The sequence below is a fragment of the Cetorhinus maximus genome, chromosome 22 (assembly GCF_964194155.1).
Source record: "Cetorhinus maximus chromosome 22, sCetMax3.hap1.1, whole genome shotgun sequence".
Taxonomy (NCBI): domain Eukaryota; kingdom Metazoa; phylum Chordata; class Chondrichthyes; order Lamniformes; family Cetorhinidae; genus Cetorhinus; species Cetorhinus maximus.
The window spans coordinates 28,213,900-28,238,427 of record NC_135900.1 but is presented as its reverse complement, the minus strand read 5'-3'; the positions used below and the strand labels follow the sequence as shown (position 1 = coordinate 28,238,427).

The following is a 24,528-nucleotide window of genomic DNA, read 5'->3' as shown; positions in this document are numbered from 1 at the left end:
GGGATGCAAGGATAGAACAAAAACAGAAACAGAAATACCTGGAAAAACTCAGCAGGTCTGGCAGCATCGGCAGAGAAGAGTACAGTTGACGCTTCGAGTCCTCATGATCCTTTAACAGAACTAAGTAAAAATAGGAGAGGGGTGAAATATAAGCTGGTTTAAGTGGCGGGGTGGGGGGGGGGGGGGGGCGTAGAAGACCAGCTTATATTTCACCCCTCTCTATTTTTACTTAGTTTTGTTGAAGGGTCATGAGGACTCAAAACGTCAACTGTACTCTTCTCCGCCGATGCTGCCAGACCTGCTTAGTTTTTCCAGGTATTTCTGTTTCTGTTTTTGTTTTGGATTTCCAGCATCCGCAGTTTTTTTTGTTTTTATGCAAGGATAGAAGTTAGCCCTGCAAAAGGAAGACATCTGGCTAAATACCATCTTTTAAAATCAGGGCTTAATCAGTTGGGGAATTTGTTGAATGGTACAGAAGCAAAGACATACTTTTGATTAAAGGTTTTACATGGAGGAAAATATTTCCAGAAATCAAAGATTAAAGGTAAAGTTACCTCAGCCCATATCTCTTTTAAGCAATTCCTTTTGTGTGGTGTGGTAATATACACACAAACTAAGAGCTGAAAATAAACTTGGAGCCTTTACACCAATACAAAGCACAAAATATGCAGCCTGCTCTAAATAAATGATGCTTTTGGATTATTTTAACTGCTTTTTAAAAGTGTAAAAATCACCCAACACAACACGCACATGGTATTCAATGTACACAATGTGTTACATTTACAAAAGTTAAACGAATACTTTATTTACTTGCAGTTAAAACATGACAAAACATTCAAGTGGCAGATAATCATAATGCAAGCCCTTGCAAGGCAATCCAAATTTATTGAACTGATGCAAGGTTATACAAAAAAATTGCACCACTCTATGGAAATTAAGGCTTTTAAGTTTACATTTGGCCACCTTAAAGCACTTGTAGCATTAAGTTGGTCATTTCAAATACTGTGGCTCAATTCCATACACAATCTTCTACCCAAAAGTTAATGCATACAAAGCATGAAGGCATTGTTAAATAAATGAGCGGAACTTAGGCCATGTGACCAATTACACTCGAATAAAAATTATTTCTCACATTCACCATCAATACCCACAGTACTCTTCCACCAGGAAACATGTCAACAAAACATTACACATGAAACATAACCACTAACAGGCAATGTCTAATTTAATGTATATTTGGTACTGATAATTACAAATATGCATAAGCAAGCAGAATTAGTGAGAATCCACACTGCAGGAGCATATCAAGAGTGATCTCGAAGCAAACTTGTAAAGTCTTAAAATAAGTATCTTAAAATATATAATTCCTGTTGTAGACCCGCACTGTACAATCCTTTATAAACATTATCCATGTAAACAAAAAGGAAACATACAATGAAAGACTTGACATTTTTCTGAAAATGTTAACAGCTATTTGAAGGCAACATTGAAGACCAAAGACAAAGTATGGTTGAAACAAAAACATACACTTTCTATACAGAAATCACTGTTTCCACAGGTTTTACTAAAATAAAAACTCAATTATTTTAATAGCTGTTGCAATTATCAGAGCGCAGTTATACACTAAAACGATGATTTTGCATCTCCATTTTAAAAGCTACAAATATTCAAGAAGCAGATTTAGCTGTGAGAAGTCATCTAATCTAAAGAGATCTTTGGACTTCCATCTTTATTATGCTAAAATAGTGGTGCTTTCAGGAAATTACATAACTTAATTGCCAAAAAAGGGAATTACCAATAGTTATTTACCAGTTTAATGCAACATTGGTGAAAGGAGTACTTGCTCCAATGTGGTCAGCAGTAACACTGTATTGTAGGTCCTAGTTGTAACAGTTGCTTACTATTAGAATGTTTAGAAGTAAAAAATAGCTTTCTGTTCCTGAAATGCTGAAAACATTATAGTTACTTTATGTGCAAAATGACTTGGGAGCTTTCATCCATTTGTTGAAGGATACCACCACAGGAAAGTCCATTTTTCAGATGTCAATGGGTTTAGTAAAGTGGAATGCTGGCACTGTCAAAATGGGAAATAGTTCATCATATCTGAAAGTTTATTAAAAAAAAGAACTTTAGTTAAATTCATGCTATTACCATCTTTAGCCAAGAGACAGCTGGAAGTTTCTACTGTACATGTATATATACACAGACATTTTAAGAAACATCACAAAAAAAGAACAGAGGCCCAAAAGCCCATCCCTTTGTTGACTTAACTGAATCCCACTATCCTTCTCAAAATTTACTTCAATCTCTCTTTTCTCCAGAAAGCCATCATGTTGAACCCATTTACGTTGTCCACTTGTCCACTTTAATTTTTTTTAAAAAACCCTTTGCATAAAACCACCTTAAAGAATGTGTTCGCAGGATTTATAACAATATAAAGCAATTTAAATTTATGTTTCAAATACTTTAGGTATATCTAATTCAGAGTTGCCAAAAACTTTCAAGTGAGAAGACAAAAAAAATAGAAGTTTAACATTCTGGCTAATTAATTCAACTAGTAGATTACATCCCCTCTGGTATTAGGAGTAACATTTCATAAATTAATCTATCTTAAAATACTCCTTTCCACCAGACCAGACCATTATTTTTCACCGAACAATTCCTCTAGCCTATTAGGAAACTGCAATTTGTTTTCAAAGACAAAAATGACAATACACAGGCACTTAAGAAATGTTTAAAATGCAATCAAACATGAGAAAGCTCCTCTAATTGCTCTCGGAACAAATGCTGACATGTGCTACAGAATTGAGCCATGCAGGCAACAAAGGTGCTATATTAAATCCTTAATTTGTGCTCAGTTATCTGATTTTGGCAGGGTAATACCATGAATAGTATTGTAGTTGGTCTTAGTACCCTGAATCTTGGGTAAAAATTGAGGTGCAAGATAAATGAACCAAGACCACTTTCTTTATCACAATCTAGTCATGGTCTGTCTTCTCCTTCTACCAGTCTGAAAAATCACTGTCCAAGTTCAAAAGTATAGCCACCAGCCTGTGTCATCTATGGAATTGTACCTCAACACAAATCAATGCCTTAAGATCAAGAAATAGAAGGCTGAGGAGTGGAGGAGGTGGGAGAACTGGGGAAACTAAAGTGCTGCAAACAGATCTGTAACTTTACAAATTTTCAAACGTTTAATGTTTAGTACTGCATGGGATTTATTTTACACTTGCATGCAAGCTTTAAAAGACTTTTGTATTAATACCAGGAAGGTTCCCAGCCTCCTTATTTAGTTTAACCTGTGGCAATGATGAAATATTTTATCAAATTTGGTTAAAATTATGAAAAGTCTTCAGCCTATTGGTAGATTGAGTCCTTTGTGTTGTTACAAAAGACATGTACACAATTTCCAAAAGAGAATGTTCAAGTTTATTAAAAAGAGGAAAACAAGTTTGTTTAAATATATGTAGCTAATATCATAGTCCAAAGTACTCCCCCTCTTTTCTTTCTCCCTTCCCCAAAACTAACAGGTATAAAGTTTACATGCAATCATTTTTACCTGGCTCGGAGTTAGAATATATCTGTATTAAAGCAGCTGGCATTTTGAGGTTTTTTGAGGCCTTCCATAAACTGGAGATTTTCTGTTGATTTGTCGGACCAGATCATAGAAAATCTGTAATTTACAATAATTTCATTAATAACTGTTAAGTTTTGAAATGCAATCTATAATTTTCACAATGTCCCTGTAAAACAGAAGTTTTTTTTTGGGTATTCAAGTTATAGAAAAGGATCTAAACGATAGCAAGATTGTTGTAAATAAGGCTTTCCCTCATTTACAGGATAGTTGGGTTATAGATTTCACCTTTTAGATCACAAAACTTGTCAATGCAAGTCAAATTTAGTAACAGACATGTTTGGTATATTAATCCAGTCTCTAAATTGAGATTAAATTGGCTACATACCATTTACTGAAGTATACTACCTGATGGATGGTTCAACCAGTGCCATTCAAACTGAAATTTTTTTCCACTCAGCAACTGAAGTTACTGCAGCAGTATTGTTTGATAGTTGTGTTCAAATAAAGTCTTTGTCATAAACCTTTTGCCCATTTCAAAGAAACTAAACCAAAATCTTTCATAATGCTCTAGTACATATTAAGGGACATCTTAGCAGTATAAACAGTAGCATAATGGAATTCATTAGGTGACAATCAATTCAAACCTTACATAATTCTTGACCCCATCTATACCATTTCACATTCATGTGTAACCTTTCTTTCCGTGCTGTAAATTGCCCAGTTTAAGTTGACTGCAACAACTCTGATTTTGAGATTCTGTAAATTGAGATGGCAGGGCAAATTGTTAAGCATCATACAGGACCCTTGACTTACAGAGGGTGCAGCAGAGGACATTAGGAGCAAGGTACTAGGAATAAGGGACTTTGGATTTCTGTCGACAGCAGAAAAGCTGGGATTGTTCTCCTTAGAGCAGAGAAGGTCAAGGGGCTGTTTAATAGTGGTGTTCAAAATTATGAGCATTTTGAGAGTAGATAGAAATAAATCTTCCACTGGTGGGAGGGTCAGTAACCAGAGGACAGGGATTTGAGATTTAAAAAAAGTTCCTCTAATTTAAATTGTTAAAATGTATCACAACAATTCTCAGGCTTTAAGAAAAAACAAAATTATTACAAGATAATCAGAAATGGGGGGGCCAATCAGCATTCCTCAATTCAGCCTGGATACCCAATATTTTACAACACAATTTCCAACTGCTTCTGAAAAGATTCCAGGGTTTTTACTGCCACTATTCCCGGAAGTCTCCTATACACTGACCACTCTTTGTATGAAGAATGCAGTTTTAAATTAGAACACAACATCTCAGTACGTTTTCCGGTACAAGCTACATACCGTCCTGACTTGGTAATACATTGTCATCCCTTTACTGTTGCTGAATCAAAATCCTGGAATTCCCTTCCTAACAGCAATGTAGGTGTACCTACACCAGATGGACTGCAGTGGTTTAAGAAGATGGCTCACTACCACCAATTTCAAGGGCAATTAGGAGCAAGCAACAAATGCTGGCCTTGCCAGTGGCGCTCACATCCCATGAAAGAATAAAAAACCTGTGGAGGATACATACATTCTGTAAAGACCAGGAAAACAGTGAGAGGGGTGGTAAAAGGACTCAGATCTAGCAAATAGACTGGCAAGATTGGAAAAAGAAAACAAAGGGAGATCCAGAATAGAATAGGAAGACTACAAAAACATGCCAGGCAGAAAAGTTGGTTTTCTAGTGCTTGCGTCCAAAAATAATAAAAATGTTGAGTGGTGTTAAGATTACTGCTTTTTTGAAAACATATAAATGACTTGGATATTGCAATAGAATAAAATTTCAAAATTAACATGGGATATCAAACTTGGAGGTATGATAGATAATGAGGATGATACAAATCAACTCCAACAGGACATATGCAGATTAGCAGGATGTTCAGACACGTGGTAGATAGAAGCGTGAGTTGATGCATTTTTGGCAGAAGGGAGAGTGAGACACAATGGGCTTGAACTTCCTTGGAGTGGCAAGCAGGCTAGGCAAGAACCAGGCAGTACAGCACGTCCCTAGGGCCTGGCATCGAAGTGTAGCTGAGTTGAGTGGAAGGATGCCGCCCCTTTGTTAATGGCACTCGCTGCTGTAAACCAGGTAGGTTTAAAGGTCCATTGAAATTTAAAGATTATTGACAGGCCATGGAGAGGTAAGTGTCTAAGGTAAGTGTATGGGATTTGGGGGTTGGAGGGGGGAGGTGGCATGGAGAAAGTTGGAGGTCAGGGGGTGGGTCAGGCTGAGCTGGCCTTGTGTGTGGCGGTGGTAGGGGGGGGTGTTGCAGTGGAGGGAGGGTGCAATGGGTAAGAGAGAGTCTCCATGGAGGTGTTGGCCTGAGTCTGTGCAATATTTACCCAGAGTTAGAAGTGGTTTTAATCCTTCTAGCTTTTTCTGGGTAATAATTGGTGTAACCCAGTCGGATCATCCATTAGTGATTTAAATCGCATTTTCGGATGGTTCCCAGTGCAGGGCAATTGCCCAAGGAAACTTAGCACTTCTGGCCAATTGCCATGCAAATCTTACCTGGGAACTTCCAAAGGGGATTCCCCAGCGCATCTTTGGGGTACCTCCCAATGCGACACTGGGAAGCTCAGAAGTCACGGTCCAATACAGACTAAATGGCACAGTTCGTGTACAGGGTCAGAGCGACCTGGGAGTAAAAGTGCATAGGTCTTTGAAGGCGGCAGAACATACTGAGAGCGTGGTTAGCAAAGCATTTGGGATCTTGGATTTCATAAATAGAGGTACTGAGTACAAATGCAGAAAAACTATGCTGAACCTGTATAAAGCTCTGGTTTGGCCTCAAGTAGCATACTGCATTTAGTCCCAGTCACCACACTTTAGGAAGGAAGTGAAGTTCCTTGAGAGGGTGCAGAGGAGATTTACCAGAATGGTTCCAGAGGTAAGGGAATGTAGCCAACTCTGTGAGCAAAGAAGATTATGGGGAGATTTGATCCAAGTGGACAAGATTTAGTTAAGGTAGACAAAGAAAAAGTTGTTCCTAGTAACAAATGGCACAAGGACTAGGGGACAGAGATTTAAGGTTTTGGGCAAAATATGCAGAGGGGAATGAGAGGAAGATTTTTTTAAAAGCCCAGTGACTGGTAGTGACGTGGTATACTCAGTCTACAAGGGTGGAGGAAGTGGAGACAATAATGATTTCAAAAGGAAATTGGATGGGCACTTGAGGGAAATAAAATTGTGTATAGAGCAGGGAAATAGGACTGTTTGGATTGCTCCACAGAGAGCCAGTATGGACTCAGTGGTCTCAATAATCTCCTTCTGTTCTATAATGACTCTGATTCATTTATTCTTAGTTGTACATTCTGGACACAAGCTTTCAGTTTATCAAGATCAGATACGAAAACTTAGGGTAGAAATTGGTATGCGCAGTGCTTGTTCTTTGTACATAAAACAAATTTACCAGTGGTATGGCACACGCTCAAGCTGCCAATGCTAAAATTATCACAAATGCTGAAAATATATGTTAGGGCTTTCATGTTAATTTGGGACCTAAAGCCTGGTTACAGACCTGCTGAAGAATGACATCGAAAGGCAAGTTAAAACCCCTTGATGGGCCAAGAGGAACATGAGTGGTTTCTCAATTCAACAGTTGTCACAATCAACCAAGCTTGCCACGGCCTGCTCCAAACCTCCTTCCAGAACTTACCTTCGGACCACTGCTGATGTAGTGACTGAAGGTGTAGCTTTTCCTACTGCCTATTAGGGGCCACGTAATTGTTCTTGATGAATGAGCCCAAAGTGCGGGTACTTCGGGGAGCGTGGCTTTCTAGTCATGGACCTGGTTCAGGCATGTAGCTTCCAAAAAAGCTCCCTGTAATATAGTTATCTGTTTCAAGTAGAAACCTGTCCCGATACGTCAAGACAAGATAAGACAAATATCTCAGCATTCACGATCTTCAATGTGCAAGCTGCTATGGAGGCACAATAGGCACTAGCAGCTCCCTCAGGGAAAAGTGGAGGGGTGGTGCACGGGGTGTTGGGTGGATTTAACCACTGGCTAGAAGTTTAGGTTGGCTATCCAGATCAAAAATCATGGCTACAAAAGCAGGTCAGAGACAAGATACTCAGTAACGGATGACTCACTTTCTGAATTCAAAATTTTCACCATCTACAAGATTCAAGCTAGGAGCATGATTGAATACTCACCATTTTCCCGATGGATCCATCCAAAAAGTAAACTAAGAAACTCAACACTATGAAAAACAGCAGTCTCTCTTTGACTGCAACCATTGGACTCAATATCCACCCTCACCAGCAACATCATACCATGATCTACAGGACACATTGTGGCAACTTGCCTTAGACAGCACTTCGTAACTCTGTGACCTTTGCCACCAAGAAGGATAAGAGCAAGAAGCATATTCCCTCCAAGCTGCAGAAAATTCTGTCATTCCTGACAGCATCATGAATGTACCATCAAAAGGACTGGAACAGTTCCAGAAGGTAGCCCAGAAACACCTTCACAGTGCATCTTGGGATGGGCAACAAACAGCCCTGTGTTATGATCCCCACCTGAGGTAACCACTGGACAAGTCTGATCCCAGGGCGGAACCCAGCTTGATAGATCCTAACTTTGGTTCATTTGTTTAGGTACTTGGAGAGGGGCTACTGAACAAAGTCACCGAAGTCAGTTAATGAACTTTTAACAAAAGCATAAACCATTTATTAAACAAGAAAAGGTGAACTATATTACAATACTCCTTCACCCACAACTATGACTTTAAAAGATATATACAGATTTGTAAGGATAACACAAGTTACAAAAACTCATACTCGTATGTTCACAGTAAGTACAGTCCATGTAAACCTGTGGTAGGACACACCACACTCTGAAATCAAGTGACAGATGCCACCCCAGACAGATGCTATGGATCTCTAAGATAAAAGCAAAATACTACGGATGCTGGAAATCTAGAACAAAAACACCTGGAAAAACTCAGCAGGTCTGACAGCATCTGTGGAGAGGGATACAGTTGACGTTTCGAGTCCGTAATGAAGGGTCATACGGACTCGAAACGTCAACTGTATCCCTCTCCGCAGATGCTGTCAGACCTGCTGAGTTTTTCCAAGTATTTTTGTTTTTGTGCTATGGATCTCTCCTCAACTCCCCTCAGACGCTTGTTACACTGAGCCAACCAGTCTCACTGAACTCTGTCTTTCACATGAAGGTTTCCACTCTCCAAGAACTCACCTTAGAATCTTCTCTCAAACTAACGCTTTCTCTTAGACACCTTCCGCAAGGGTTCACCTCCTGGGTTTCGAACTCTCCTTCCAATATTCCTCTCCCCTGGGTCACCATATGCATTCAAGCTTTCCTCCATGCATTCTCTCTCACAGCTGTCAATAGTACACCACTGCTTTACATGCCCATAGCAAAGAATTACAGACCTTCAGTTGCATCTTTGAACCTTCTGACTTCTTACAAGTCTTCATATTGTTTTGACTCTGCTTCCTGCAGCTTGAAGCTTTAGGCCTCAAGCTTTTTGTCCCTCACTCTTAACTTCACTTAACAGTACATTTTCCAGGTTCCTATTCTTCCTTTGTCTAGAAGGTCTGCTTGGGACTCTCTTGTTCCACTTCTCCGGATTCTATGGGACTTTCTTCTTTAGCTTGGGACTGGCTATCTGCCCCCTTTGCTCTAGCTGCTTCCTGGCAGCTACTTTCAACCAACTTTAGCTTGGAACTGGCTACCTGAGCCTTCTAGGCTGCTTCCGCCAGGCAGCTGCCTTCAAGACTGAACTCAAAAACTGCTCTTTCTAGTTTAATGTGCTTGTGCGTGTCTGTGGGAGGGACTTGCCTCTCTGGGCTCTTGTTGCTAGGCAACAGCCCAGTTTTTCTACTCTTGTATTTGCATAATTTCTCTTACAGTCGTAAACTCTCATTAGAAATGCAGGCACCTTTTAAAGTGAAACGAAAACTCAACTTGACCTTTTCTTAACACACAGATACAGAAATACAAATCAAACTTAAACATTAAAACTGAAACTCATTCCTAACACCCACAAAAACCAATATAGCTTAGTTAAACTATCTCTAATTCCCAACACTTGTAACTCACCCACAGCCTGAGAATATCAAATTCAAACTCATACAAAATAACCATTTGTTCTGCAAATTCTACAACCTGAAATTAATTTCATACACTCTAAATTTTTAAAAAAATTATTCACCCTATATGTTTAGATGCAAATTTCAATCATTGTCAACTTGTCTGCTTTCCAGTCAAATTAAGACGTGACGATTTCCCCATTATGAAATGAATACATAAATCATTTAATGCAACAAATTGCATTAATGCTCAGTGTTTCTGCACATTAGTCTCACCTCATTAACATTAATCTTTGATTTTGCAGAGGATTCTAGAAAGGCACAGTTACACCACTGTCTTGCTAGATTCTGTCCTTGTTCTTTTCCAACCACTCGTTCTTCCTCCAAGTCACACTTATTACCAACCAAAATCATGGGTACCTGCAAAAGGGCAGACGAATTTCTGTTAGAAGCTGAAAATATTTGTACAAATATAAAATTAAAATTTCAAATTTCTTTAATTTTTTCTACATTGCTAAAACATAGCAATTGATAATTCATAAATTAATCACATTTAGTTATGATACATGCATGAAACAATGAACAAGCTGTTGTCACTAGGTATATTCGATATACAGTTCCCAATATTACGAATGGGAACCACACATTAACTAATACACATGAACTGTGTACAATTTTCTTAATCTGTAGTCTCAGAAGAAAAGAAAGTCACCATAGTCCCAGGGGACCATAGGCTGCTCTCTCATTGGAGACAGAAGACTGGTGGCGAGTTTAACCTGAGGATCACTACACCTCAGGTGACGGGCGAGGTTGAGAAGGCGAGACCTCCATGGATGACCTCAGCCGGTACGGGAATTGAACCCACACTGTTGGCATCACTTTGCATCACAAGCCAGCCATCCAGCCAACTGAGCTAACCGATCCCCAAAAAGCCATAGGGACAGACCTGCAATAACCAATATTTTGCCCTAGTTATCCCTAGTTCAAAATGTTTGGAAGTAATCTTAAATTTGAAAGGCAAAATATAGATCTGCAGTGTTGGCATTTTAGGTAGGTCAAGTGGACATTATGTATGAATTTCACACCTATCACTACACTTTATAAAGTTTTAATGGTGACTGTAGATGGGATGAATATATTTTTGTCGGAGGGAATGGGAAAACCGTGATCAACTATGACTTCGTTGATAAATTATTAAATTTGATTTTAATATTGTAGTTCTTACTGTGAAGTGAGTTAATGCTTAGGGTCATCCTGCAAAGCAGATTTTCCAAAAATAAATGGATCTGGATTGATGATGGTTTTACTTCCAGGAGGAAATTATAAACGAAGCTACAAATATATTTCAGTAATCTGATGGTGGATAATTCTTAACATTCAAAAAGAGGGCACTTTTGCAAATCTGCCATCAATTATTAATTCCATTATTCTTTTTAGCTATGCTAAAACTCTGGTACATTTTGTAACAAAATCTATACAAGCCCCAGAATGCACAAAGTTTTAAGAAAGACATGTGACTTTTTAAGGAATATACATTCGGTGCAAAACTTAATTAACACAATGTACAAATTTTAGAACCCTATTTAGCCCACTTTTACTCGTACATCATTTCCACTATCCGCTCAGACAGATACAACCTAGCACTTTTCAAAGGTGGATAATCATCTCTGGATTATTAGCTGAGCCACATGCAAATTGGTATGCCATAAAAAAATTGAGAGAGATGAATGCGTGGCCGCAAGATTGGTGTGGGAGAAATGGGTTTCAATTCATGGGGCACTGGCACCAGTACTGGGGAAAATGGGAGCTATACTGTTGGGATGGTCTACACTTGAACTGTGCTGAGGCCAGTATTCTAGCAAGTCATATAACTAGGGAAGTAGGGAGGGCTTTAAACTAACTAGGGGGAGGAAAGGATCATGAAGGGGCAGATTGAGTAAATTTAAGGGAAACGACAAGGCAATAGATCAAGGTAACAATAAAGCTAATTATAATCAGAGTATGGCAGGAAGGGAGAGTGATTGCAAACTTAAGAGTGTGCTAGCAGATAGGGCCAGAGTTTACAAAATCAGTAAAAATGCTGAATTAAGGGCATAGAATTCACAATAAAAGAGATGAATTGTCAGCTCACTTATATATTCATATGTTGACCTGATAGCTATTACAGGGACATGGTTACAGGAAACCAAAGCTGGGATCAGAATATCTAAGGGTATGTTACATTTAAGAACAGGAAGCTGAGAAAGAGTGGTGGGGTAGCTCTTAATTAAAGAGGGTATTAGTGCTGTAGTGAAAGATGACCTTAGTTCGAAAGACCAAGACTTAGAATCAGTTTGGGTGGAACTAAGAAACAGGCAGAACACATTGGTGGGTGTTGTTTATAGGCCAAACAGCATTGGTAACGTAAATCACAGCATAAATCAGGAACTTAGAGGTGTGTGTAATAAGGATAATACAGTAATCGTGGGAGATGATATAGACTGGGTAAGCCTAATTAGTGCTAATGCTGCAGAGGACAAATTCTTGGAACGTATGCAACATTGCTTTCTAGAGCAGTACGTTGAAGAGCCAAATAGAGAATGGACTATTTTAGATCTAGTATTGTGCAATGAAAAAGGGTTAATTAATAATCTTGTTGTAAAAGAGCCTTTAGGGAAGAGTGACCATAATATGAAAGAATTTTACATTGAACTATATCACTTTCAAACTCAGACTAAGAGTCTTAAATCTAAACAAAGGAAACTATGAAAGTATGAGGGGAAAATTGGTAGACTGGGAACCTATGTTACAAGGTTTGATAGTAGACAGGCAATGGCTAACACTTAAAGAACTAATACATAGATGTAGTTTTGTTGTAATGCACAAAACCCAGCGAGGAGAGTGTTCCAACAGTGGCTAACAAAAGAAATCAAGGACTGTATTAGATCAAAGGAAGAGATGTATAAAGTTGCCAAAAAATGGTAAGCCTGAGAATTGGGAGCATTTTAGAATTCTGCAAAGGAGGACGATCAAAAAGATTAAGAAAGTGAAAATAGATGGGGTTGTTTTCCTTAGAGCAGAGAAGGCTAAGGGGGGGGGGGGGGGGGGGGGGGGGGGAGATCTGATTGAGGTGCACAAAATTATGAGGGGCATAGATAGGGTAAATAAGAAGAAACTTTTACCCTTAGTGGAGGGGTCAATAACCAGGGGACATAGATTTAAGGTAAGTGGCAGGAGGGTTAGAGGGGATTTGAGGAAACTGTTTTTAAACCGAGGGTAGGGGGATGGTATCTGGGCCTCACTGCCTGAAAGGGTGGTAGAGGTGGGAACCCTCACAACATTTAAAGTATTTAGATGAACACTTGAAATGCCATAGCATGCAAGGCTACAGGCTAAGTGCTGGAAAATGGGATTAGAGTAGATAGCAACTTGATGACCGGCACAGACACAATGAGCCGAAGGGTTTCTTTCCGTGCTGTCAAACTCTATGACTCTATTGTGAGAGTAAACTAGCGAGGGATGTAAAAACAGACTGTAAAAGCTTCTACAGTTAAGTCAAAAGGAAAGGATTAGCAAAAACAAATGCGGGTCCACTACAAGTGGAATCAGGAGAATTTAATATGGGGAATAAGGAAATGGCAGAGAAACTAAACAAATACTGTGTGTCTGCCTTCACAGAGGAAAGTACTAAAACCTTCCTAAAAATAATGGAGAATCAAGGGACTAGTGCTAATGAGGAACTGAAAGATATTAATATTGTAAAATGTACTAGAGAAATTGATGGGACTTAAGTTAGATAAATCCTATGGACCTGGTGATCTTCACCAGAGAATGTTGAAAGAGGTGGCTGCAGGGATAGAAGATGCATTGGTGGCCATCTTTCAAAATTCTAGAGGCTCTGGAATAGTTCCTGCAGATTGGAAGGTGGTAAATGTAACCCCACTATTTAAGAAAGGAGGATGAGAAAAAATGGGGAACTGCAGACCTGTTAGCCTGACATCAGTAGTAGGGAAAATGCTAGAATCTTTAATAAAGGTTGTGATAACAGGATGCTTAGAAAATAATGGTAGGATTGGGCTGAATCAACATGGATTTATGAAAAGGAAATCATGTTTGGCAAATATGTTGGAGTTTGAGGATGTAACTAGCAGAATATTGGTGGATATATAGCAGAAATCGTTGGATGTGATAAATTTAGATTTTCAGAAAGAAGGTCCCACACAAGAAGCTAATAAACAAAATTAGAGCACATGGAATTGGGGATAATATTTTGGCATAGATTGAGAATTGGTTAATGGACAGAAAACAGAGTAGGAATAAACAGATTATTCTCAGGATGGCAGGCTGTTACTAGTGGGATACCACAAGGATCAGTGCTTGGGCCCCAGCTATTCATTATCTATATCAATGCGTTGGATGTGGGGACCAAATGTAATATTTCCAAGTTTGCTAATGACACAAAACTAAGTGGGAATGACAGTTGTGAGGAGGATGCAAAGAAGCTTCAAGGGGATTTGGAGATGCTAAGCGAGTGGCCAAAAAATTGGCAGATAGAACACACAATGTGGAGAAGTGTAAGGTTATCCATTTTGATGGAAAAACAGAAAGGCAGAGTATTTCTTAAATGGAGAGGGGCTGGAAAGCGTTGAACTTCAAAGGGACTTGGAGTCTTGTTCACGAGTCACTGAAAGCTAACATGCAGATACAGCAAGGAATTAAGGCAAATGGTATGTTGGCCTTTATTACAAGAGGATTTGAGCATAGGAGTAAAGATGTCTTACTGCAATTATATGGAGCCTTGGTGAGACCGCAACTGGAGTAGTGCTTGCAATTTTGGTCTCCTTACCTAAGGAAATATATTCTTGCCGTAGAGGAAGTGCAACGAAGGTTCACTAAATTAATCAGTTAATAGTTCTACATAACATAAGAAATAGCAGCAAGAGTTGGCTATTCAGCCCTTTGAGTCCACTCCACCATTCAATGAGATCATGGTTAATCTTCTACTTCAACACCATTTTCCTGCACTATTCCCATATCCGTTGACATTTTTAATATGTAGAAATCTACCTACCTCAGTCTTGAACATACTCAATGATTGAGTGTCCACAGCTCTTTGGGGCAGAGAATTCGAAATATTCACCACCCTCTTTGAGTGAAGAAATTCCTCTTCATCTCGGTCCTAAAAGACCGGCCCCTTGTTTTGAGACTGTGTACCCTGGTTCTAGACCCACCAGCCAAGGGAAGCATCCTGCATCTGCCCTGTCAAACCCTGTAAGAAGGTCTGAAGAAGAGTCATACGGACTCAAAACGTTAACTCTTTTTCTCTCCACGGATGCTGTTAGACCTGCTGAGCTTTTCCAGCATTTTCTGTTTTTGTTTCAGATATCCAGCATCCACAGTATTTTGCTTTTAGCTTTTCTCTAAATTAATTCCTGGGATGGAGGGATAGTGCTATGAGGGAAAAATTAAACAGACTGGGCCTTTATTCACTGGAGTTCAGAAGAATGAGAGATGAACTCATTCAAACATACAAAACTCTTACAGGGCTCGACAGGGTAGATGCAGGATGTTTTCCTTGGCTGGTGGGTCTAGAACCAGGGTACACAGTCTCTAAATAAGGGGCAGGCCATTTAGGACCAAGATGTGGAGGAATTTCTTCACTCAGTGATGAATATTTCCCAGAGGGCTGTGGACGCTTAGTTGTTGAGTATGTTCAAGACTGAGGTAGGTAGATTTCTACATGTTAAAAACATCAAGGATACGGGGATAGTGCAGGAAAATGGTGTTGAAGTAGAAGATCAGTCATGATCTCATTGAATGGTGGAGTGGACTTGAAGGTCTGAATGGACTACTCTTGCTCCTATTTCTTATGTTCTTATGTAGAACTATTAACTGATACTCCTGAAACACAACTGTATTAGTTTGCCAGTGATTTTCTTTTAAGGTGGAAGTCTAGACAACTAAAGGAATTAATATGAATTAGTGTACATCATGGTGACAAGAATATTATCCAGCTCAATCTAACTGGAACTTGTGATATGTATATGCACCTCCAGCAACTGAATCAATTTCAAAATCTTACATTGCGATTTAGACCATGTTTTTCATCAGTCACTGATGAAGGACAAACTTGAATGCGCCTCATTAAATCTTTCAGAAACTCAAAGCACTTAGTTTATAATGAAATATTTAAAAGTGCAGTAACTGTGATGCAAACAACCAGCAGTAATTTTGTGCACACCAAGATCCCATAAACAACAAAGAAATTAATAATCAGTTGGAAGATACCAGAAATCCTTGTGCTTTTTTGAATAGGCCTTCAACATACAATAGAATCCAGAGTTCAGGTAGATAATATCTTTGTTTAAATCTCAAAGACTCCAATATAAAGTTTGAGCCATATTCAAGTTACTGAGTACGGCTTGAATTCTTACTTCTAATTCAGACCAGTGTGCTATCTAGACACATTAATGCCCAGGAAAGTATTGATTTTAGATCTGGTAAATTGAGTTCAGACTACAAAATGACTTTTTCTATTGATACTGAAGGGACAACAGTTATTATTGAAGCATATCAGACACTGTTTGTTACATCGAAATTGCAATTTGGAGTTTGGTATTTTAACGACAGAATCAAATGCTGCCAAATCAATTATATCCTGTATAAAATTAGTTACATATAATTAACATTAGGCATATTCTCCAGTGACATGATTACAGCACTATTTTACAATTATACTTAACCACACAAGTTAAGCAAGTGATTTCAACTTTCAAATACTGACATTCCTGCACGATAAAACTTGCAGAAGGACACAATGAAACACATTTTACAACCTTATAGTAATTATATTCCCCACCTGCACACCATTAGTTTTTTTGGTACTTGCAGCATAACAAGAACATAAAAAATAGGAGGAGCTGACCACAAGAGCCTGCTTTGCCATTTAGCATGATCATGACTGAACTTCCACATGAGTTTCACTTTCCTTCTCTATCCCTATATCTTTAGCTTTTTGAAGAAAACCCATCAGTCTTAGTCCTGAATCTACTTATTGACTGAGTATCTACAACCCTCTGCGGTTTCTACTTTATTCTCAGACCCCCGTTCTCTCCAGTGGCCCTCTTACCCAAGCTTGCAGTCTCCCCCTCCAATTTCATTCTTCCTCTCTTCGGAAGTATTCCTACAGTGGTGTTCCACAATTAATTTATAAATTTATATATATAAAATATATATATATTTTATATATATATAAAATTTGTATTTTCACAGTTTGGGTCCGCCAAGTGTTTAAAAATAGGACGAATGACCATTTATAAAAATGACTAGTAAATTATTACTTAAGTAGCAATGACCAAGACACAATTCTGTAAGTTATGCTGGGAGAGAGAAATGTGGCTTGAAATTCATGAGTAATATGAACACCTATAGAGAAATATGTTGAGAAAGGAGTTCAAGTATTGAAAAAAATAAAGTCACGTTAATCTCAACATGGGTTCTAGTGATAGCACAAATTACTGAAAACACAGCAGGAGAGAGTGAAAGGGACACCAAGTTATCTCCTTTCCAAGAAGGGAAAAGAAGCACAAAGCTTTATCTTTCCACACTACGCTTCGGTTTGAAATGATGTCCATGAAACCAGGGGGTAATCTAACAATGAGTGAAGGGAAGGGAAATAAAATTGCAATATCATAGCTTCAATTATAGATTTTTATTTTGAGCCTTGACACCACTGCGGTAAAGATCAAAAATTTAGCAGCAGCCTCAAGTTTGCAGTGGGTGCTGCTGTCAGTACAAGATTTCATCTGGCTGCATGGGTCTGGATGAGAGTATTCCAAATAATCTTTAACACTATCAGCAGGCAGATCAGCTACTGCGCCTTGTTGCAAATACTGATCTTGTGATTGAAACAATGGGGAGGGCAGCTGGACAACATATTTACATCTCATAGCTCGGGGCTAACGAGCAACAAACTTTATTACAGTATACAATATGCCAGCTCCAGACAGACAGAAGCTTTTTTTTTGCTGTTAACCTTATAAACCCCTGAAGACCATGGGCTCCAATTAGAAACAGCACATGTTAGGCTGGAAGCACACCTTTTAAGTGTTTTGCCCGAAATTACGTTGGAGCACAATTTCCCATGCTATAGAGGGTCATCAAGGAAGACACACAAACATTAATACATTTAAATAGGTTTGAAGATGAGCACTAAGATAAATATTCTGAATAATTACTTCCACAAAGTACCCACAAGGATAGACATGAACATGTACCACCCCCCGCCCCACCAAAAATACCATGGTTTAATTCAAGACTTTGATATGAAGAAGGTGGAAGTACTAGACAAGTTGACAATGCTTAAAACAAATGAATACCTGTGACAGCTTTTGACCTGGAAGCAGTATAGTAAGCAAAAATTTCTAATTTAAAAGGTCTGTGGAATCTGAAATGGTTTTTAAGAATGCTTGAAAAGGACTTTTAAGAGTTTGCATCAATTGTAAAGGGATCAACTGTAATTTTCTTGGATAGTAAGAAATACTGGTCCATGTGATCTGCCGATCCTGGACTTGGAGGCATCATCAACAGGAAGGAAGTTAAGAAAGAAGCTGTGTGGCTGGTAGACACAAAGGAGAGCTACAAGCAGAGGAGCTGGAGGGTGAAGACGATTAGCACACAGATGCAGACACAAAGAGAAAGACAGACAGAGGAATGCAGAGAATTCTTGAGAAGCAACAAACGACTCTCTGGAAGAGGTCAGTTTTTTTCATTTGGCAGGCAAGGAGACAGAGCTCTTGGAGATAGTGTGTGAGCTGGCTAAAGAGGTTTAAAGCCCGGAAAGCCATGAGAATAGCTTGGAGACGCCAAAGAGCTAGGTGTTTCCAAACATTGGCTAAACCATGAACTGGGGTGATTTGGTTGATCAATCGAAAAGAAACTCTGGGAAGCTACAGCATCAGGACCGTCACTCCTGGTGAGGGAGGGAAGGCTTGTAGGAATGTGCCTTGCTGATGATAATCATGCCCATGAAACTCAAAGGTGCAAGCTGTTATCAGATAGGACTTCTGACCTACCCTACATGAATAAAAGAAATGCATACTGTGGAACCGTGTAGCTATCTGGTGCCACATTTGTGCAAGGAGTCATGCTTGTGGTTGAGAAACACCTATCTTTGGTGTATCAACTATTATTTGCCTGTTCATTCATGTGTAATTTGTACTGGTTCTGATTAGTGTCAAGGTGGAATCTTGCTGGTAATTTCTTCATTTGAGGGTCATTCTATAAATTTGGTTATTTTGGTTTCCCCATCGGGATTGTTTTATACCGAGGATTAAATTACACTTATCTAAGAGCATTGAGAGTCTTGCAAGATGTGGTGTGTGAAAATCATTATTGTGGAGCCACTGGTTGATTCAAACTAAGTTAAAAATATATATAAAATATTCAAAAGAGTGAAAAAATAGAAATGACAAACCTAAGTGTTACTTCAATTCAATTCTGTGTAAAATAGAAGAATTGTTTAGGAGTAAACTGGAGAGTTGTTTATGCAACAAACTAGTTAAAAGAAGATCCGGACCAATTTTCTAGACTTGAGGAAATGATAGTACATGTTAATGTGGTAAACTTTACCACGTTGTGTGCTTCATTTTTAAAAAAAATTGATAATTAGTTACCTTGTGTGTGGAATTTTAAGTTCAAAGATGGGAAAAACTCAAGGACCGATGAAAGGTTAGAAAAGACTAGGCAGTGATTAGAGGAGCAAAGGTTAATACTGTGTCTGGTGCTTAGGGCTATGCATTAGGAAAGCCAAAACTATGGAATGTCATTCAGAGGAAGTTACAATCCAACTGTGCAATGCTTTGCTCAGGCCATAACCCCAAGTACTGTGTTCAATTCTGGTCACCAAGAAATAAAGGGAACAATCAAGTGTTGAAGGTAATGCATGGGAGAACCATTAGGCTCACCCTTTGTGCCAAGGATCTGAGTTGAAGGCTCCAGGGACTTGGGCTTTACAGCCTATAAAGGGGAGAACGGAGATGCGAATTTAGAGATATTGAAGTACGTAAGGAAAAGGTTAATCCAGGATATTATTTGAAATAAAACTGCGAAATAGAATAAGTGTACATGAGTTCAAGCTAGTAAAAGGTATCTTTAGAACTAATGAGGATTTCCTCTACATACAGAGATATCAACACTTGGAATAGATTTCAGAACAGAATGGTGGAGGTGAAACCCTCAAGTTATTTAACAGCTAACTGCAGCAATCAAGGGTAATTAAAAGTGTAAGATTTTTCTGGATGTATGGATTAATTAAAATGAGTCAAATGGCCTCTCTCATCCATAACTATTTTGTGGCATAATATTTATATATTATATTTAGGATTATTTAGTCTGGATTTTCTTTCATCCAACACATTTTAATAGCCTCAAATGCATGTACATACATGAAGCAAAGCAAATTCATTAGAAACTCTTCATAATATATACTCTTCCCTAAACAAAATATCGACTGGTATTCCTTCCTCTTTCTTGGAAAATAAATCCAAGAGCCTTATTTATAAATATGTAAAAGACTGCAGCTAATTTCTATACACAGGTCATGTAGCAAGCGCATAGAAATGGTAGTAGGCCATTTGGTCCATTGTATTTGTTTTGCCAACTAGCTAGGTTAGCTATGATAGTTTGCGGTTTCAATTTCCGGTAATTTTCCATATCCTTCAACACCATTAATTCCCAATCCATCTCCTACTCTTAAAAATTTCAATTAATTCAGCATTTCTATTTCAGGCAGTACAGTCTACATTTTCATATTCTTTTACATGTTTTTTTTCCCCTAGGTTCACTTTTGATTCTAATGTTATGCACTTACATTCTCTATTTCTAGTAATCAAAAAAATGGGTGGCTGTTTTTCATCATTTTGTGTCCAGAGCTAGTTTTAACTGGAATCCTAAATCCCTTAGTTCATCAGCACCACTAGTGCTTCCTCATTTGGGCTTTATTTCCATTTCCCATTCTAAATATCACAAACTTTGTTATCTTAAGTGGCAACTGCCTTTATGCTAACCATTTGCTCTTGTTCAGCCATGCTGGCAGAAAAAACACCTGTGGTTTAACATCCTTCAGCAAGTCTCAATTCTGTCTAGCTTTTAAGAGTAAGATAAGCAAATGCAGTAAACCACAATTAGAAGATCTAACTTCTCAGCACAAATTCCATTTCCTGTCAGGTATTTTGACTTCTATAAAACAGTTACTGATTATCATTAAGATTGTAAATTAATCACATCAATGTATAAGAGTGTGATACATTTATATCAGTGTACTTTTGGCTGTTGCTCAGTAGAGAAGGTGGAGAATCTGGGAATGATGCGGGTTGAATTTAGAGTGAGGCAGAAAGACCATTCTCAAGTACTGAAGTGGTGCACACTTCATCTGATCCAGGTGCCATCAAATTGTGGGGCAGCTAGTAAGTACATGCTTCAGCACTAATCACAATATGAGATGAAGCATTGTAATGTCAAAGTTTGACATGGTTATGTTGATATCAAATTGCCAATCTTCAGAATCTGACAAGCAGAAAACTGTTTATTAGCCAATGAAAAGAATATATAAAAAAAAAACACCAAAGGTTTACAGGGGAGATGGTGGCGTAATGGTATTGTCACTGGACTAGTATTCCAGCGGTGCAGGCTAATGCTCTGGGGATACAGGTTCAAATCCCATCATGCAGCTGGTGGAATTTAAATTAGTTAATAAATCTGGATAATAAAGCAAGTATCAGTAATGGAGACCAATGATTGATGTAAAAACCCAAATGGTTCACTAATGTCCTTTAGGAAAATAAATTTGCCATCCTGACCTGGCACAACGTTCAGCTCAAGTACTTTTATATCCACTACTATCATAATACCATGGCAAACAGACCTAAAACAAATGGAAATGGAAAATGCTGGAAATACTCAGCAGGTCAGGCAGCATTTGTGGAGAGAGAAACAGAGTTAATGTTTCAAGTAGGATATGACTCTTTAGCACTTGTTTTTATTTCAGATTTCCAGCATCCACAATATTTTGCTTTTACCAAAACAAATGGAAATGGTTCTGAGGCACCAACTTCAAAAATCATTGGCCACAGAAGGAGGTTCATTGTAGAGAACAAAGAGTTTATTCCAAAATAATTCTAAAATAATCAAGAACAACAGTTTTTGTGTTTTTCCACTTGAATTATTAAGTAGCAATACATATTCATGGAATGATCCCTTTGTAACAATATTCAACTGAATAGAGATATTTGTATAGGGATTGAAGCTGAAATCAGAAACCAGAACTTTTGTGAAAGCATTAGGTAGTGAAACAACTTGAAACTGAAGAACTCTGCTTTAATATCTTGTTCCTTATATATAAAGCCAAAAGAATTTCCTGCAACATAATGGCACAAAATCAAGTTCCTCAAGACTAATTTTGAAGGGCATTCAAATAGTACAGATCCAGCCCTTGATACATTGGCAGTGGCTTTTAGGAAAACAATGGGCTGAATTTTATGGAGCCTGCAGGAGCGAGGGGGGAGACAGGGGTTGTGGGGCCAGTTATAGGCCGTACATCCTAAAGTCTGGCGGATCGTATCAAACAGCATGTCCCTTCTGCTCTTCGCAACAGGCAAGGTGCAGACTGTACCCAACCAGCCAGTGCTTGCAAAACTGTTTCCTATAATGCCTACTGTTTCCTGTTAGCTAACCAATCCTCTACCCATGCTAATATGTTACCCCCATACCATATAACCGTATCTTGTGTAGTAACCTTTGACGTGGCACCTTGTCAAATGCCTTCTGGAAATCTAATTACACCACATTCACAGGTTTCCCTTTATCCATGTTGCTTGTTACTTCTTCAAAGAACTCCAATAAATTAGTCAAAGACTATTTCCCTTCCACAAATCCGTATTGGCTCCGCTTGATTGTATTGAGATTTTCTAAGTGCCCCAAAGCCTCCTTAATAATAGATTCCAGCACTTTCCTTATGACAAACGTTGAGATAACTGGCCTGAAGTTACCTTCTTTCTGTCTCCCTCCTATCTTGAATGGAGAAGTTACATTCACTATTTTCCAAACTGATGGGGCTTTTTCAGAATCTAGGAGTTTTGGAAAATTACAACTAATGCATCTACTCTTTCTGACGCCACTTCTTTTAAGATCCTAGGATGATGGCCATCAGGACCTGGGGACTTGTCATCTTTTAGTTCTAATAATTTTCTCAGACTCTTTCCTTGGTGATTCCAAGTTTCTCCCTTCCCATCACCTCTTGATGTACACTTATTTCTGGGATATTATTTGTATCATCAACAGCGAAGGCAGATGCAAAATATCTGTTTAATTCATCCAGCATTTCCTTATTTTCCATTATTAATTCCCCAGACTCATTGTGGAGGATCAACATTCAGTTTACATTTTTGTTTTTTAAATATCCTAGCACCTCTTAGCACCTGTTTTTATATTTCTAGTTAGCTTTCTATTGTATTCTAATTTCTCCTTCAAATTTTTTTTTCACCATTCTGTGCTGTTTTTTACCTTTGCAGAATTGTATGCTTTTTCTTTCAATTCAACACTATCTTTACCTTCTTTAGTTAGCCACAGAGTCTTTCTTTCTCACTGGAATGCAGCTTTGCTGCGTAGTACGAAATATCTCCTTAAATGCCTACCACTGCATCTCTACTGACTTATCCCTTAATCTAATTTCCCAGGTAACTTTGGCCAGTTCTGTCTTCAGACCCTCAAAACACTAGTCTCAGGCCCCAGCTTACTTTTCCTCGAACTGAATGCAAAATTCAATCATGTTATGATCACTGCTACAGAGGGGTGCCTTTACTATGAGGTTATTAATTAATCCTATCTCGTTGCACATTTCCAGATAGAGAATAACTTGCTCTCTGATTGGCTCTAGCAAGTGCCACTCGAAGAAACTGTCCCAGAAACACTATGAACTCATCTTGCATGCTATCTTTGCCAATCTGATTCACCCATTCTATATGTAGATTAAAATCGTCCATGACTATTGCAATACCTTTCTCACAAGCCCATAATTTCCTCCTGTATACTTTGGCCTGCAGCGTGGTTACTGTTAGGGGGCCTATAGCCTACACCCACAAGTGACTTCCTACCTTTATTTCTTATCCCTACCCAAATTGATTCTACATCTTGATCTTTAGAACTAAGGTCATCCCTTTCTATTGTACTAATGTCATCCTTAATGCATGAAGTAGCCTGGTAATATCCCCCTTCCAATCATTATATCCAATCTGGCCTCCACTTGGCAACTCAAAGCAATATGAAACATGAGCATAGCCCCCACTAGTTTGTGGTGTTATGCACTGATTTTACAGTGTACTGCACAAACATTAATCTCTTCAGTATCATTTGAAATAAATTTTGGGTCACAGTAATTTTTTCAACCCTTTCCAACAGGACATTTTCATTATTGGTTGGATCAAAACAGAAGTTAACCCAGAAAATTCTGGATTTGGTTTTCCAGGGAAGGGTTAGTTGTACATACTTACATCATCAGTGTCTTTGACTCTAAGAATTTGCTCTCTTAGATCCTGTAAGTCATTAAATGTTGACTGTGCTGTTATAGAATATACTAATGCAAAGCCTTGTCCATTCTTCATGTAAAGATCTCTCATTGCAGTAAATTGCTCCTGTAAATAAAATACATCCAAATCATATCAGTTTTAAATTTTAGCAATTTTAAATGTTGTAACTTGATTTATTAATTGAAACAAAGGCATGGTACAAGTATTACATTTTTACCACTTAAATAAATGCATATCAAATTGTATGAATATGTTTTACTTGTTTCAGTGGTGGTCAACTCAGACTACTTTGCAAATAT

General features: G+C 38.4%; 1 protein-coding gene across 3 annotated transcripts in view; it reads right to left on the bottom strand.

The window, feature by feature from the left end:
- Window positions 1-774: 774 nt before the first annotated feature.
- The window catches only part of LOC144696563 (ras-related protein Rap-1b), a 74,933-nt gene continuing 51,179 nt past the window's right edge, over window positions 775-24,528 (bottom strand). For all 3 annotated transcript variants that reach the window (XM_078567986.1, XM_078567987.1, XM_078567985.1), the window contains 4 exons: window positions 24,194-24,334; window positions 9,945-10,088; window positions 3,560-3,673; window positions 775-2,103 (listed from right to left, as the gene is read on the bottom strand). In XM_078567986.1, the coding sequence (XP_078424112.1) occupies window positions 3,587-3,673; window positions 9,945-10,088; window positions 24,194-24,334 (372 nt within the window). In that variant the 3' untranslated portion in view covers window positions 775-2,103; window positions 3,560-3,586. The remainder of the gene's footprint in view (window positions 2,104-3,559; window positions 3,674-9,944; window positions 10,089-24,193; window positions 24,335-24,528) is intronic.